The sequence below is a fragment of the Bos taurus genome, chromosome 19 (assembly GCF_002263795.3).
Source record: "Bos taurus isolate L1 Dominette 01449 registration number 42190680 breed Hereford chromosome 19, ARS-UCD2.0, whole genome shotgun sequence".
In the NCBI taxonomy this organism is placed as follows: domain Eukaryota; kingdom Metazoa; phylum Chordata; class Mammalia; order Artiodactyla; family Bovidae; genus Bos; species Bos taurus.
In genome coordinates, this window is record NC_037346.1 from 38,921,711 (window position 1) to 38,934,960 (window position 13,250).

Genomic DNA, 13,250 nt, shown 5'->3' on the forward strand with positions numbered 1-13,250 from the left:
CTAAACAAAAATACCATTCAGTGAACAGTTTTTTAATTTTGTAAGTGGTAATATTCCTTTCTTCACACTGTTTATTTTGCCAGAACACATCTAAACAACACTAAAACTTTTAGTCCCAACTGACTGTTTATAGCACTACATTTAAACAAAAAGAAAAAAACAACCTTGCCTTTTCACAAACTGACTTTAAAAAATTTTTTCAGAAACACAGGAATAAAGCATTTTCTAGCATATGCACCAAAGGGTAAAATGAATAAAAAACTTTCCAGGGTTTGAAGTTAGCATACAGAATAACAACAGTGGTTTAGTTACATGTCTTAATCTTTACCTAGGCAACTTTTATTTTCATCCATCAACATCTACAATGAATTTAATGGTAGCCAAGCAATTAATCTACCATGTCAAGATACCTGTACTACACTACATATGCCAAATGACATTTATCTCACTATTGTACCGTTTTGAGGAAAAGTGTTTGTACTTTGGAAAGGCACAGGACACAACATCCAGTTACAAGTACATTCCAATTCCTCCTGGGTTTAGAGAAAACCCACCAGTTTGTAGAAAGGACAGGGAAGCCTGGTGTGCAGCAGTCCGTGGGGTCGCAAAGAGTCAGCCACGACTGAGCAACTGAGCAACAAACACCACGACCAGTTTATACTAATGAATTAAGCTGCTTGTTGAACAGCAACTAATTTTTTTTCCAGAGTACTGCCATTTCTGGAAGGCAATACTCAAATTTCAAAAACCAGACAGTATATTCTGTCTCATATTAGAAATGCACTTTATAGACAACAGAATAATCCATAGAAAGTATTTCTTTTACCACTTAGTGCCTCACACAAGGTAATCTTTTAATAGATGTTATTATTCAGACACATGCACAGAGAACAAGACTAAATGTGCTCTACTCATAAAGATATTAATCTGAATGTCATCTAACAGCATTCACCTAATGGTTTACAAAGCACTTAATCAAAAGGATAGCAAACTTAAGAATAATGTGCTGTATTATAAAGCACATATATATTATATTGGATATCAGCATACTCTTATGTATCATCCAAGGAATGTAATTTAAAACATCCAGGACTTAAGAATGCACTCAACTATCACACTGATCTTTTTGATGCTTTACCAACAAGAGCTCTAACCTGATGATTCAGTGATTTCTCACAGGTTAACATCATCATGTTACTGAATACTGCTTGTATGTTCCACTATCAAAAATACAGGTAATAATGTAAGTCAACTATACTTCAATTAAAAAAAAAAAAACAAAACTAGTAATAAATCAAAAGAATTTCAGCATTAAGATCTTCACTTTCCAAGCTTAAAATAGAAGCAGAATGTTAAAGGTGGGCATATAAATTGTTTTGATAACAAACTTACTTTCAACCTTTCCATCTGAATAAATGGGTTATTAGTGTATTCTTTCTTTAATTCAAACTAGGGCTAGTTAAGTCTTCTTGGGGTCCCATACAGACTGTATTTCAACTAAACCAAACCACCCTAAGTAACGTTTCTACTGAAGAGACAACTTGACCACTGGTAACAATTTTGCAATGGAAGTTTCCTAAGAGCGAGAAAGGGAGCCATCTGAGACAATTTTTTTCCTGAATGAGTCTTTACCACAGTCACTCAGGAACACGCCTTACGTGTACTATTAAGACTCAAAAGGGTTTTTTCCTGATTGCTAAAACCCTGAGATTTTAGTAAAAGGAAACTTCCAGTCTGACAATTCCAAAAACCAGTCAGTCTGAAGCTTGACAAGTTTCACTTTGCCTAACAAGCAATTTCATCATTAAAATTTTGTAATAATCATTGCCTTTGTGGAACAGTACTATAATTTCTAAAGACAATAAGGAGCAAATAATTAGTAAACACAAATTGAGCCAAGTTTTCTAACAAAAGAGCCACTAAAAACAGCAAGCTGCAGAAAGTCAAACAAGTAAACATACAGAACATTACTATTTATTGTTTATATACCATAAAACTTTAAAATTATACATAGAAGTAACAGCTACCAAAAAAGATAAATTACCGCTCAGGGTGAGGGTGGGAAGAGATGGAAATGGACTTTAGTGGTATCTGTGACATATTATTTTCCAAAAAACATCTAAAGTCTAAAACAAAGGGGACAAAGCACTAACATCTGCTAAATCTAAGTGGTAGGTTACTTCTCTGTATTTAAAATATTTCTAAATTTAAAATAAAATATCAAAATGATTGCAAATGGCCAAATAAACTGAGAACTACATACTTGTATGGTGTTCAAAATGGAATCTCCAAGATCTAGAGAACTAATCTCAATTAACAACAAAACAGCTATTTGAAGGCTCAGTCCTTTGACATCGACTCACATACAGATTACAGTAAGATTTACTTTACAGTAAGAACAGTCTCATTTATGTAGCAAAGTTCAGAGACGTCTCACTGATAATTTACTATTCAAGACCACATTTATGTAGGCTGCATTGTACAATATCAATTATCAAGAACCAGGAAGTTAAAAAAAAAAAATAAAGCCTTTATGGAAACCAGAAGTGATGACACAAAGTCCATACAATAAAGCTCATACCTTTCACTCAGAAGAGAATCCATCAAACACATTTAGAAAAAAATTTTAAGCTCAAACAAGCTTGTTTATTTGGTTACTTAGAGCTATTCAGATCAAATTTAGTAAAACAGAACAGGGAAAAAATTGCACAATAGGGAGCAACAACACACAGTAAGCAGCAAGTAATAACCTGAGAATAAGAAAAACAAAAAAACTTTATAAAGAACAAATATGAAACTAATAAATTATAGTACATAGTTCTGGGTAATCTATGGTTATAAGTATCAGTGACATATTGAGAATGCTTTTCAGTATTTAGAAAACCTAGAATACGAGCAATCACAGAGTTTAAAAAGCTAAATATTTCCATAGAATCAGTAAATATTTTTTAAAGTCTGAGTGTCTCAAAGAGTAAGCTTCATTTATCTGGAAAACTCACCGCAGAATTCACTGCCAGTTGATACTGGATAAAACTTACCAAACAAAACTTTCTTATACTCGGGGGTTTCCTCAATGATACATTTCAAGAAACATAATAGAAATCTGAACAAATTCAATTCCTTATGACCAATCTTTCAAATTTACTTTAAGACCATTTAGTGATCTAGCATAATGCTGGACAAAATTGATTACTTTTATCTTTTTTAAAAGAAAAAAAAAAAAAAAAACCCTACTAAAATGACTGCATAGAAAATCTGCAAAATTTGGGCAGAAACTTCTGTAACACAGGGCTGACAATAACATCCATTTAGGTGCCAAGTTTCAGTCTGCCAAACAATCTACTGTATCTGTAACTCTCCTCAAAGTGCCAATTTAGTCATCTCCATCATGAATATTTTGTTGGCAGAGGCCAGGGATTGTTTAGTATATCCTGACTCCTATTTCTCTGGCACAGGTAAACTATTTCCATAACACAATTACTGTATAAAGCACTATACACTCATAACCAGGAACTGTCACCACTCACATAAACTTGTAATCTATTTTTAAATGAATTACCTACAAAGCAAGAGAGTCAGAATTTGAAATAGCTATGAAAGTCTATTCCTCTCACATATCCTAATGTAAAACGAGGGGAAAGGGAATGTCCCATTTTTCTAGGCCCATGATAACACATTTTCAAAACCTGCTGAACTAGACCACACACACTTATGTAAAAGACAACTACTTTTTAAATCAGTGCACACTGACTAATTCATCTTCCCCAGGAGTCCACACCCAGGCCTGGTTAAAAATCCACTAAATTTCTAACATGTAACCTGTACAAATACTCTGGGCTTATTACAAAATTTTGTAACTAAAGCAACCAAGCAACTTGCATACTTTGTGCAATGTAATTCCAAACTGTTAGGGGACTGACACAATATCAGTTATCAATTTGGCTTCCAGAGATATAATTGTGTCCATATTTTTAGACTTCCACAATCAGATACCACCTAATCCCACAGGTTAAACTTACTGCTCCAATCTATTTCAAAAACATCAATATATGCTAACAACTGTTAACTTTTTACTAATGTTAACTCCTCTTTACATTTTCAAAAGCGGCAATGTGTACAATTAAAAAGTCCATTCTTCCTTTAATAAAACCTGTTTTCTTCCTTGTATCAGAGTAACAAGTCCCTGCTAATACCTTGTACATTACCATGTGCTCCCTCAGTGTCCCGAACCAGCCTGCCATATATTTCTCATTTCTTTCAAAAAGCCAAGTAGAAAATGGGCCAAGTAGAAAATGGATAAGCATGTCACTGCTTGCTGTTCTACCCTAACACTTAAATAAAACCTTTATTAGCAATTTTTTTCTGAAAATTTTCCCTATACCTCTCAAAATCATGAACCCATTATGGGGTATACCTCTCAAAATTATGAACCTATTAGGGTATACTTCTCAAAATTATGAATCCATTATGGGGTAAAACAACTATGGAGTTAAAAAAAAATGATTTTTTCAATGTTAGCCTTTTGACATAATGCGAACTCATTCATTGCTAGGTCCTTCTTCCCGCAGGTCTGCCAAGTCACAAGACACACTACTGTTTACACTCCCTCCCATCTGCCCCCAGCCAATATATATCAAACATTCTATAGTCACTTGGCTCAAACAGTCTCCCAAATAACCCTCTCAAATCCTAATTTAGACCCAGGGTGCACTCTTTCTGATTCATATTCTCAATGGAAAATTTTTTAATCACCTGACTTTCACAGGGGTAAGTTTCGTCTTTAGATGCAGAGCCCTCATGCTTTCCTACAAGCACCCCAAATCTGACAGTATACTTTTTAATTCTACACTTTTAGACACATTTTCAACCTGAGTACTCGGCTTTCAAATACAACTGCCAACTTTCAATTCATTCCAACGCTATGCTAGTCTACATTTCTTTTATTTCATTGCTACATACACCCTGTTCTTTAAGATTGAGGCCTACTGATTTTTCCCCCTAACTGCAGTAGGAAAAGAAATGAAACAAAATATATTTATCATCATTCTTTTTCAAGGTAACAAGACATTTAAAGCTATCGTTACAACAAGATATTTAAAGGTACTAGTAAACAGTTCCCATTTTTCATCAGGAACTTCACATAATACATCACATAACACGGTATCACAAATGTCTATTGTTCCTGACCTTTGTAGGGCATCAATACTAACGATCTCCAAAATAAAACAATACTTTAGATAATCTGCGGGGGGAGGGGCGGGGGAGCATGATTCACCAAAAACTGCAATGAAGAGTAATGGAATATTTTCACCAGTGGTATACTAAAACTAATGGCTTCTTTCAGAGGAGGGTACTGCTAAGCAACCATCGCTGTAGCAATAAATCCACCTGCTTCAAAGGCTGCAAAGCCAGAAGATGGGAGGAAAAGCGGAGACGAGGGTCCTCCTTCAGCTTCTCTAGAGGTTAGGAGAGAACAAAGTCACTGCTGCACTGTCACTAGAGGGGAAGGGGGAGGGGGCGGATCATCTTAGAAACCCTGCCCCTGGGCCGGAGCAGGCGGGGAGAACTCAGCTAGGCTGCACGGGATTAACATTCCCCTTCTCACTCTCTTCCCCCTTCTAGAATCCCCTCCTCTCTTAACGCGCGGCAGCCGGAGTCCCAGATGACTGTCCCTTCCAAAGTGTCCTCCGTGGAGCGTAGGGAGAACGACGGAAAAGGCTGAGCATGGACTCCGATGACCCCTCGGGCCTCCCCAACACCCTCCAGCCTCTCCCAGACCACGACCAAGCCCAGAAGGGCCAGGGTCTGGGGGAGGCCCCACACAGGTGTGCTGGCCCCAGAGGCGCGCGGCCCGGGCCCCAGCCCAGCAGGGCAGAGCACATAGACCGGGCACCCAGCGGCCGCCCCAGAGGGGCGCGCCCGTCCCCGAGCCGGCCTCCCCAGCCCCAGGTCCGCAGCGCCCAGGCCCGCCCGCCAGGTCGGGCCCCCAGCCCAGCCCGCGGGCGCGGCCTAACTGCTTGCCCGGCAGCTCGCCCCCGGCGCCCGAGGGTCGCCGTACCTGGGCGGAGGCCTCCAGCTTGCCCTCGAAGGTGAAGTCCAGCAAGTCGGGCTTGAGGCAGAGGCTGTAGTTGATGGGGGAGACGTCGGCAGGCAGCCGCTCGAAGGGCCTCTTCTCCGGCATCGCGGCGAGGCCCAGGCTGTGGAGGCGGCGGCGGCGGCGAGAGGAGCGGCTGAGGAGGAGAAGGAGGAGGGGAGGAGGCGGAGGGCCGAGGAAGAGCAGGCGGCGAGCAAGGGAGGGGGCGGCGGCTGCCAGCCACATCCACCGAGCGCCGGCGACCGCCTGAGGAGAGCGACCGGGGGAGTCTGGGGGCGGGGGAGAGACCCAGCCCGAGCGCCAGGGGCCAGCAGGGAGGCAGTGCGGGCGGGCGGGCTGGCGGGCCGGCTGCCTACGGGGAAGGGGGCGGAGGGGAGGGAAGGGGAGGAGGGCCAGCGGGGAGGGAAAGCGGTGGCGGCGGCAGCTGCGTGCGCGGCCCCGCGGGGCGGGCGCGCCTCCGCCGATGTGCGCGCACGCGCCGAGGCAGGGGAAGGAGCGGCGAGGGCGCGGCCGGCTGGGCGGGAGGATGCGGGTTAGCGAGCGAGCCTTGGAGGCGGGAGGGGGCTGCTGGCGCTGCACCTGTCCGCGCCGCCGCGGACAGCGGACTGCTCCCGGAGCCGGAAGAAGCCCGGAAGGGTTTGAGAAGCAGAGAAAAGGTGTGAGGGCTCCCTTATCACACCCCCACGCCCCCCACATTCCCTTCACCACCCCAATCTCCACCCCCCGGCCGGTCTTCGGAGTAGAAACCTATGCAGTTGGTCAGTCCAAAATGTTAAAATACCAATTTAGAGCAAAATCCCAGCCTAGATTTTTAGCTCCAGATCAACAGAAAGCCCTGACTGGAGTCTCTTTGGCCGTAATTATTCTTGTTATTTTCAGTGTAACTTCAAGGGATGATATGAAAAATTTTGTCAGAAAATCTTTTAATAATCCAGGTTACTAAAATCAGTAAGATTTGGACCTTTGGGCAAGTGCTTTCAAAAGTTAGAAGTTTTGTTTTCATGATTTCATGTTAAAAAGTAAGATATGTTTCACTTTTTTTCTGCTTTCATCTTTGTTTCTACTTAAAAAAAAAAAAAAAAAGACCTGGGAATTCCCTGACCGTCCAGTGGTTAGGACTCTGTGCCCTCACAGAGTCTGGGTTCTATCCGTGGTGGAGGAACTGAGATGCCACAAGCCCTGCAGTGCGCCAAAAAAATTATAGTCATAAAGACCTTTTACCAATTGTGGCCTCTTTAAAGGTAAATTAGCTGTGGCTCCCTCAGTTTTATAGCCATCTCACTGAGGCATATATTTTTTAATATATATTATACATAAATGTGTATATATTTAGATGTTTTAAAGTGTCAAGGATGAGGAGATTTTATCTATCCCCATGTTCCTTTATAAAACCTTCTTATATAGCACCCCTTGTCAAAACTCAGTGCTGAAGGCTGTACTGAACCAGCATTGTCCAATAGAAATATAATGCAATCTGGCTAACTTTAAATTTTCTAATAGCCACATCAAAAACAGGAAAAAGGTGAAATTGATACATCTTATTTAACCCAGTATATGCAAAATATTATCATTTCAGCATGTAACCAATAAAAAATATTAATGAAAGAGTTCCATGGTGGCCTGATGGTTAGGATTCCTTTCACTGCCATGGCCTAGATTCAATCCTGATTGGAGAAACTGAGATCCCACAAGCTTCGCGGCCAAATATATATATATATATATATATATATATATATATATATATATATATGCATATATATATATATGCATATAGTATATATATGTGTATATATGCAACTTTTTTTCCAAAATAAGAGTTTGAAATCCAGTGTATATTTTACATTTACAGTACATCTCAATTCTGACTTGGCACATTCTGAGTGCTTAACAGTCACATGTGACTAGTAGCTATTATCAATATATTGATCAGCACCATCTTGGACTCTAGGCCTGTCCTGCTATCCTCTGAATCCTACAAACGTTTTAAGACAGACTGAAAAGCTGCAGTCCTTTCGAACTAAGATGTGAGATGGGGCCTTTTGTTGCATGGATGCATTTCTGTGACCATTTTTGGCCATAAACTAATAATTCTAATATAATTTGTTAATCTAATAATAATGTATTGAGTGCTTACTAAACACTTTACATGTACTAATTCATTAATCCATTCAACAATTCTTTTAGGTCAACACCATTATCCCCGTTTTACAGATGAGAAAACAGACACACAGAGATTTAGAGACTTGCCCAAGGTTGTACAGCTAGTAAATGGCAGAGCTGGCATTAAGACTCAGCCATTTTTTTTCCCTCCTGGAAAATTTTGTTGCAGCTTCCCTATTTCCTAATTCTTCAGAACTATACAAAAAAGATCTTAATTACCCAGATAACCACAATGGTGTAACCACTCACCTAGAGCCAGACATCCTAGGGTGCAAAGTCAAGTGGGCCTTAGGAAGCATCACTATGAGCAAAGCTAGCAGAGGTGATGAAATTCCAGCTGAGCTATTTCAAATCCTAAAAGATGATGCTTTTCAAGTGCTGCACTGAATATGCCAGCAAATTTAGAAAACTCATCAGTGGCCACAGGACTGGAAAAGATGAGTTTTCATTCCAATCCCAAAGAAAGGCAATGCCAAAGAATGTTCAAACTACCACACAATAGCACTCATCTCACACTCTGCTGCTGCTAAGTCACTTCAGTCGTGTCTGACTCTGTGCAACCCCATAGACAGCAGCCCACCAGGCTTCCCCGTCCCTGGGATTCTCCAGGCAAGAACACTAGAGTGGGTTGCCATTTCCTTCTCCAATGCATGAAAGTGAAAAGTGAAAGTGAAGTCGCTCAGTCGTGTCCGACTCTGTGGGACTCCATGGACTGCTGCCTACCAGGCTCCTCCGTCCATGGGATTTTCCAGGTAAGAGTACTGGAGTGGGGTGCCATTGCCTTCTCCCATCTCACACTCTAGCAAAGTAATTTTGAGCTAGCTTAGCTCAAAATTCTCCAAGCTAAGCTTCAATAGAATGTGAACCAATAAATTCCAGATGTTCAAGCTGGGTTTAGCAAAGGCAGAGGAACCAGAGATCAGATTGCCAACATCCGTTGGATCATAGAAAAACCAAGAAAATTCCAGAAAAACTTCTGCTTCATTGACTACACTAAAGCCTTTGACTGTGTGGATCACAACAAACTGGAAAATTCTTCAAGAGATGGGAATACCAGACCACCTTACCTGCCTCCTGAGAAATCTGTATGTATGTCAAGAAGCAACAGTTAGAACTGGACATGGAACAATGGACTGGTTCTAAATTGGGAAAGGAGTACATCAAGGTTGTGTATTGTCACCCTGATTATTTAACTTATATGCAGAGTACATCATTTGAAATGCTGGGCTGGATGAAGCACAAGCTGGAATCAAGATTGCTGAGAGAAATATCAATAACCTCAGCTATCAGACGCCACCCTTATGGCAGAAAGTGAAGAGGAACTAAAGAGCCCCTTGATGAAAGTGAAAGAGGTGAGTGAAAAAGCTGGCTTAAAACTCAACACTCAAAAAACGAAGATCATGGCATCCGGTCCCATCACTTCATGGGAAATAGATGGGGAAACAATGGTAACAGTGACAGACTGTTTTCTTGAGCTCCAAAATCACTGCAGATGGTGACTGCCGCCATGAATTTAAAAGACACTTGCTTCTTGGAAGAAAAGCTATGACAAACCTAGACAGCATATTAAAAAGCAGGGACATTACCGCCCAAGGTCCATCTAGTTAAAGCTGTGGATTTTCCATAGTCATATATGAATGTGAGAGTAGGACCATAAAGAAAGCTGAGCGCTGAAGAATTGATGCTTTTGAACGGTGGTGTTGGATGAGACTCTTGAGAGTCCCTTGGACTTTAAGATCAAACCAGTCAATCCTAAAGGAAATCAGTTCTGAATATTCATTGGAAGGACTGATGCAGAAGCTAAATCTCCAATACTTTGGCCACCTGATGGGAAGAGCTGACTCACTGGAAAAGACCCTGATGCTGGGAAAAATCAAAGGCATGAGAAGGGGACAACAGAGGATGAGATAATTGGATGGCATCACCAATTCAATGAACATGAGTTTGAGCAAGCTCTGGGAGTTGGTGATGGACAGGGAAGCCTGGCGTGCTGCAGTCCATGGGGTCACAAAGAGTCAGACACAACTGAGCAACTGATCTGTACCTGAACTTCTTTATTTTCATTATGCAAGAACCCATGAGGCTCCCTTTTTCTGTTAAAGCAAATTTAATATATAACCATTTAAGGCTCTCCATGAGCTGTCGTTACCATTTTCTCAGACTTGTTTCTCTACCCTTTAACACAGATTCTCCAGTCTTAGCAAGCTAACCTGGTTCTTAGAGCTTGCTCACTATCTCTTCTTTACCACTGCTCATGCATTATTGCTTGGAAAGACCTCCTCATCCTTCTTGGCAAACCCATGCCCCTCCCTTCCTTCAAAACTCACCTCTTCCAGAAAGTCCTCATTGACTGACTCCACCCAGCTATAACCCATTTCCCATCATCTCTCACATACTGGCTTTTGCTGACTTATTTGTACTTGTTCTGTCATTTTGTCTTATATACATATCTTTTTGAGATGTAAGACGCAAGAGCTTGACTTCTTCTCCTGTAACTGTCAGGACTGAGCCCTGCACAAAGTACATCTCAATTGTTATTGACCTGACTAACCAGTTGACCAAGAGATAATACTTTACCCTTTGTATTGAAGGGTAAAAAAAAACCCTTTGTGTTGTGTGCTTCATAGAGAAACTATGTGAACCTAAGGTTAGAGGCAACCTTCTTTTATAAAATCACAGGAATTTTTGAAAAGCAAAACAAAAAACCTACCAGGGCTAATGGACTTCATGGCAACAGAAATTGTGACCCTGCTGAGGATAAAGGGGAGAAACTTACTTGGCCCCATCCCTAGTCCCATGACCCAGAGGTTCCAATGCAGCAAGTCAAGACTGAACCCAGGCCTCCTGGGATAGAGGAATGGAAGATAGCATATAGTTCCCATAAAAAGACTAAGGATCTGACATATGTTCCAGACAGTGTTCTTTGGGATAACTTAAATGAAGTTTAAGGCTCTCAGAAATTAATTTCCTTCCAATGGGGCTTCAGAAAGAATGGAAAAGGCAATATATCTCAAGGTCATTAGCAGCACTTCCAACAGATTTCTTGGCTTCTCTCTTTAACTGATAATAATGGCCTTAAAGCAGATAAGTGCATACTGTATACTTTTCTCAAAGAAATATATAATTTCTTATATATATTTCAAAAAGTATAATATACTTTTCTCAAAGTATATTATATTCACTTGTGGTTTGAGAATTTCTAAAAAAAAAAAATGTCATGTTCTTAATATCAGAATGATCTTCATAGCACCAGTTGGAGTAAAAGGATATACAGTTGGCACCTAACTGGACAACCCAAGTTTGAACTATGCTAGTCCACTCCAGTGTTCTTGCCTGGAGAATCCCAGGGACGGGGGAGCCTGGTGGGCTGCCGTCTATGGGGTCGCACAGAGTCGGACACGACTGAAGTGACTTAGCAGCAGCAGCAGTCCACTTATACTTGGGGTTTTTTGTTTTTTTTTTTTTCATTTAATACAAACTATACAACTACATGATCTGTAGTTGAATCCTCAGATGCAGGGGACTGACTATAAAGTTATATTAAGAGACAGATTTTTTTGACAGGAGGGAGTAGTCAGCACCCCTAATCTATGCTGTTCAAGGGTCAACTATATAGGGCAAATGTAAGTCATTGAAGATGTTTCACAGCAAAGAGAATATGAAGGACCTGGGTTATGGATCCAAAATATTCCCCACATTACATGAAAGTAAATCATTATTGTAACCATTTAGTTTCACTGACTTAGAAATTATAGGCTTCAATGTCAGTTTTGAACTTGTAACTCTAGTTCCACTAAGGAGAGTCTTACCTGCGGAAGATGGTGAAGGGGTTCCAAAAACCAGGGAAACAAAAAGTTGGAGAGCAATCCATAGGTAGCTGATGCCATGAGATCCCAGCCTTCACTCTTTTCTGTAACTTAAAATGGCTGTTGGAATGACCGTTGGGGAGTAGATAGAATGTTGCCTACCTATCCTGTGTTCTTCATTAAAGAGAAGTAGATTAATTCCATATGCTTTATTTAAAATGTGGATAATAACGATACGTAACAGGTGATATATGTATGTGTGTCTGTATGTATTCATTCCTTTATTTATTTGAGGATGGCAATATGACATTATATACATCCAAATATGGCCAAAGAAAGGCCCTCAGAGTTGGAAAGAGTTTTATTTCTCTTGGTATCTTTCCATCAGGAAGTTGAAAAAGTCATGCATTTCCACCTCCACCTGTCTTACTTCCTTTATAGCGCCTCTCCTCTTTTTTTTTTTTCCTTTCCGAGTACTTCTGCGTCCTTTTTCACTAACACCAGTCCAGGATTATTTACCAATCCCAAGTGACTGGGCAACTCTATGACTAAACGCACACCCTTTGTTGATGATCTTCAAGTTGAGATGAGCCTGTTTGGCCCTGTCCTCTCATGAAGGGTCAGTCACCAGGCTCTTGCAGAACATGAGTTAGAAAATAAGGCCAACGCCCTCTGCTGCAGGGAAGAATGCATATATCTGTGTCTGATACGTGGGCCCCTGGAATGCTGCTACATTTCCCTTGAAATCATATGTCTTTAAAGGTTACAGTGTTCTTCTGGAGCTGGCATGTTAGAATTAACTTAGCAATGGTGTTGCCTTGACTTCAAATCCCAAAGAAATAAGTGAGGGCTCAGATTGAACTAGACCAGTGAAGTAGCCAAGAGCATTGTCTTAGCAACTTAGCAACAGTCACATAGCCTCAGTTTCTCCACCCTTGGCTCTATTTCTTTTTGTTTTTTAAATCCCTGACAAGAATAATTTACATCAGAATTAGTCCTCCCTTAAGTCTTGACCCCTTACCTCAAAGAGAATAATCTCACCCATGTCTAACCCTAGGTTAAGGGTGGGGTGAAGAAAAGACACTCAAAATACTAAGGCCTGCCAACCTGCCTTTGAAATTTTAGCCATATCTTAAATAACAGGATGAAAATCTGCTGCTGCCAGGCTCCCTACAGAATTTGCATTGGAG

General features: G+C 40.9%; 1 protein-coding gene across 4 annotated transcripts in view; it reads right to left on the bottom strand.

The window, feature by feature from the left end:
* NPEPPS (aminopeptidase puromycin sensitive) overlaps positions 1–12,185 on the bottom strand; it is a 109,999-nt gene extending 97,814 nt beyond the window's left edge. The window contains exons 1-2 of one of the 4 annotated variants that reach the window (XM_059878125.1): positions 12,064–12,125; positions 6,059–6,230 (exon numbers count right to left, since the gene is read on the bottom strand). In XM_059878125.1, coding sequence (XP_059734108.1) covers positions 6,059–6,230; positions 12,064–12,125 — 234 coding nt within the window. Of the gene's footprint in view, positions 1–6,058; positions 6,451–12,063 lie in introns of those variants that run through there. The other 3 variants (XM_059878123.1, NM_001193159.3, XM_024980266.2) reach the window with 3 other exon arrangements.
* Positions 12,186–13,250: the final 1,065 nt, after the last annotated feature.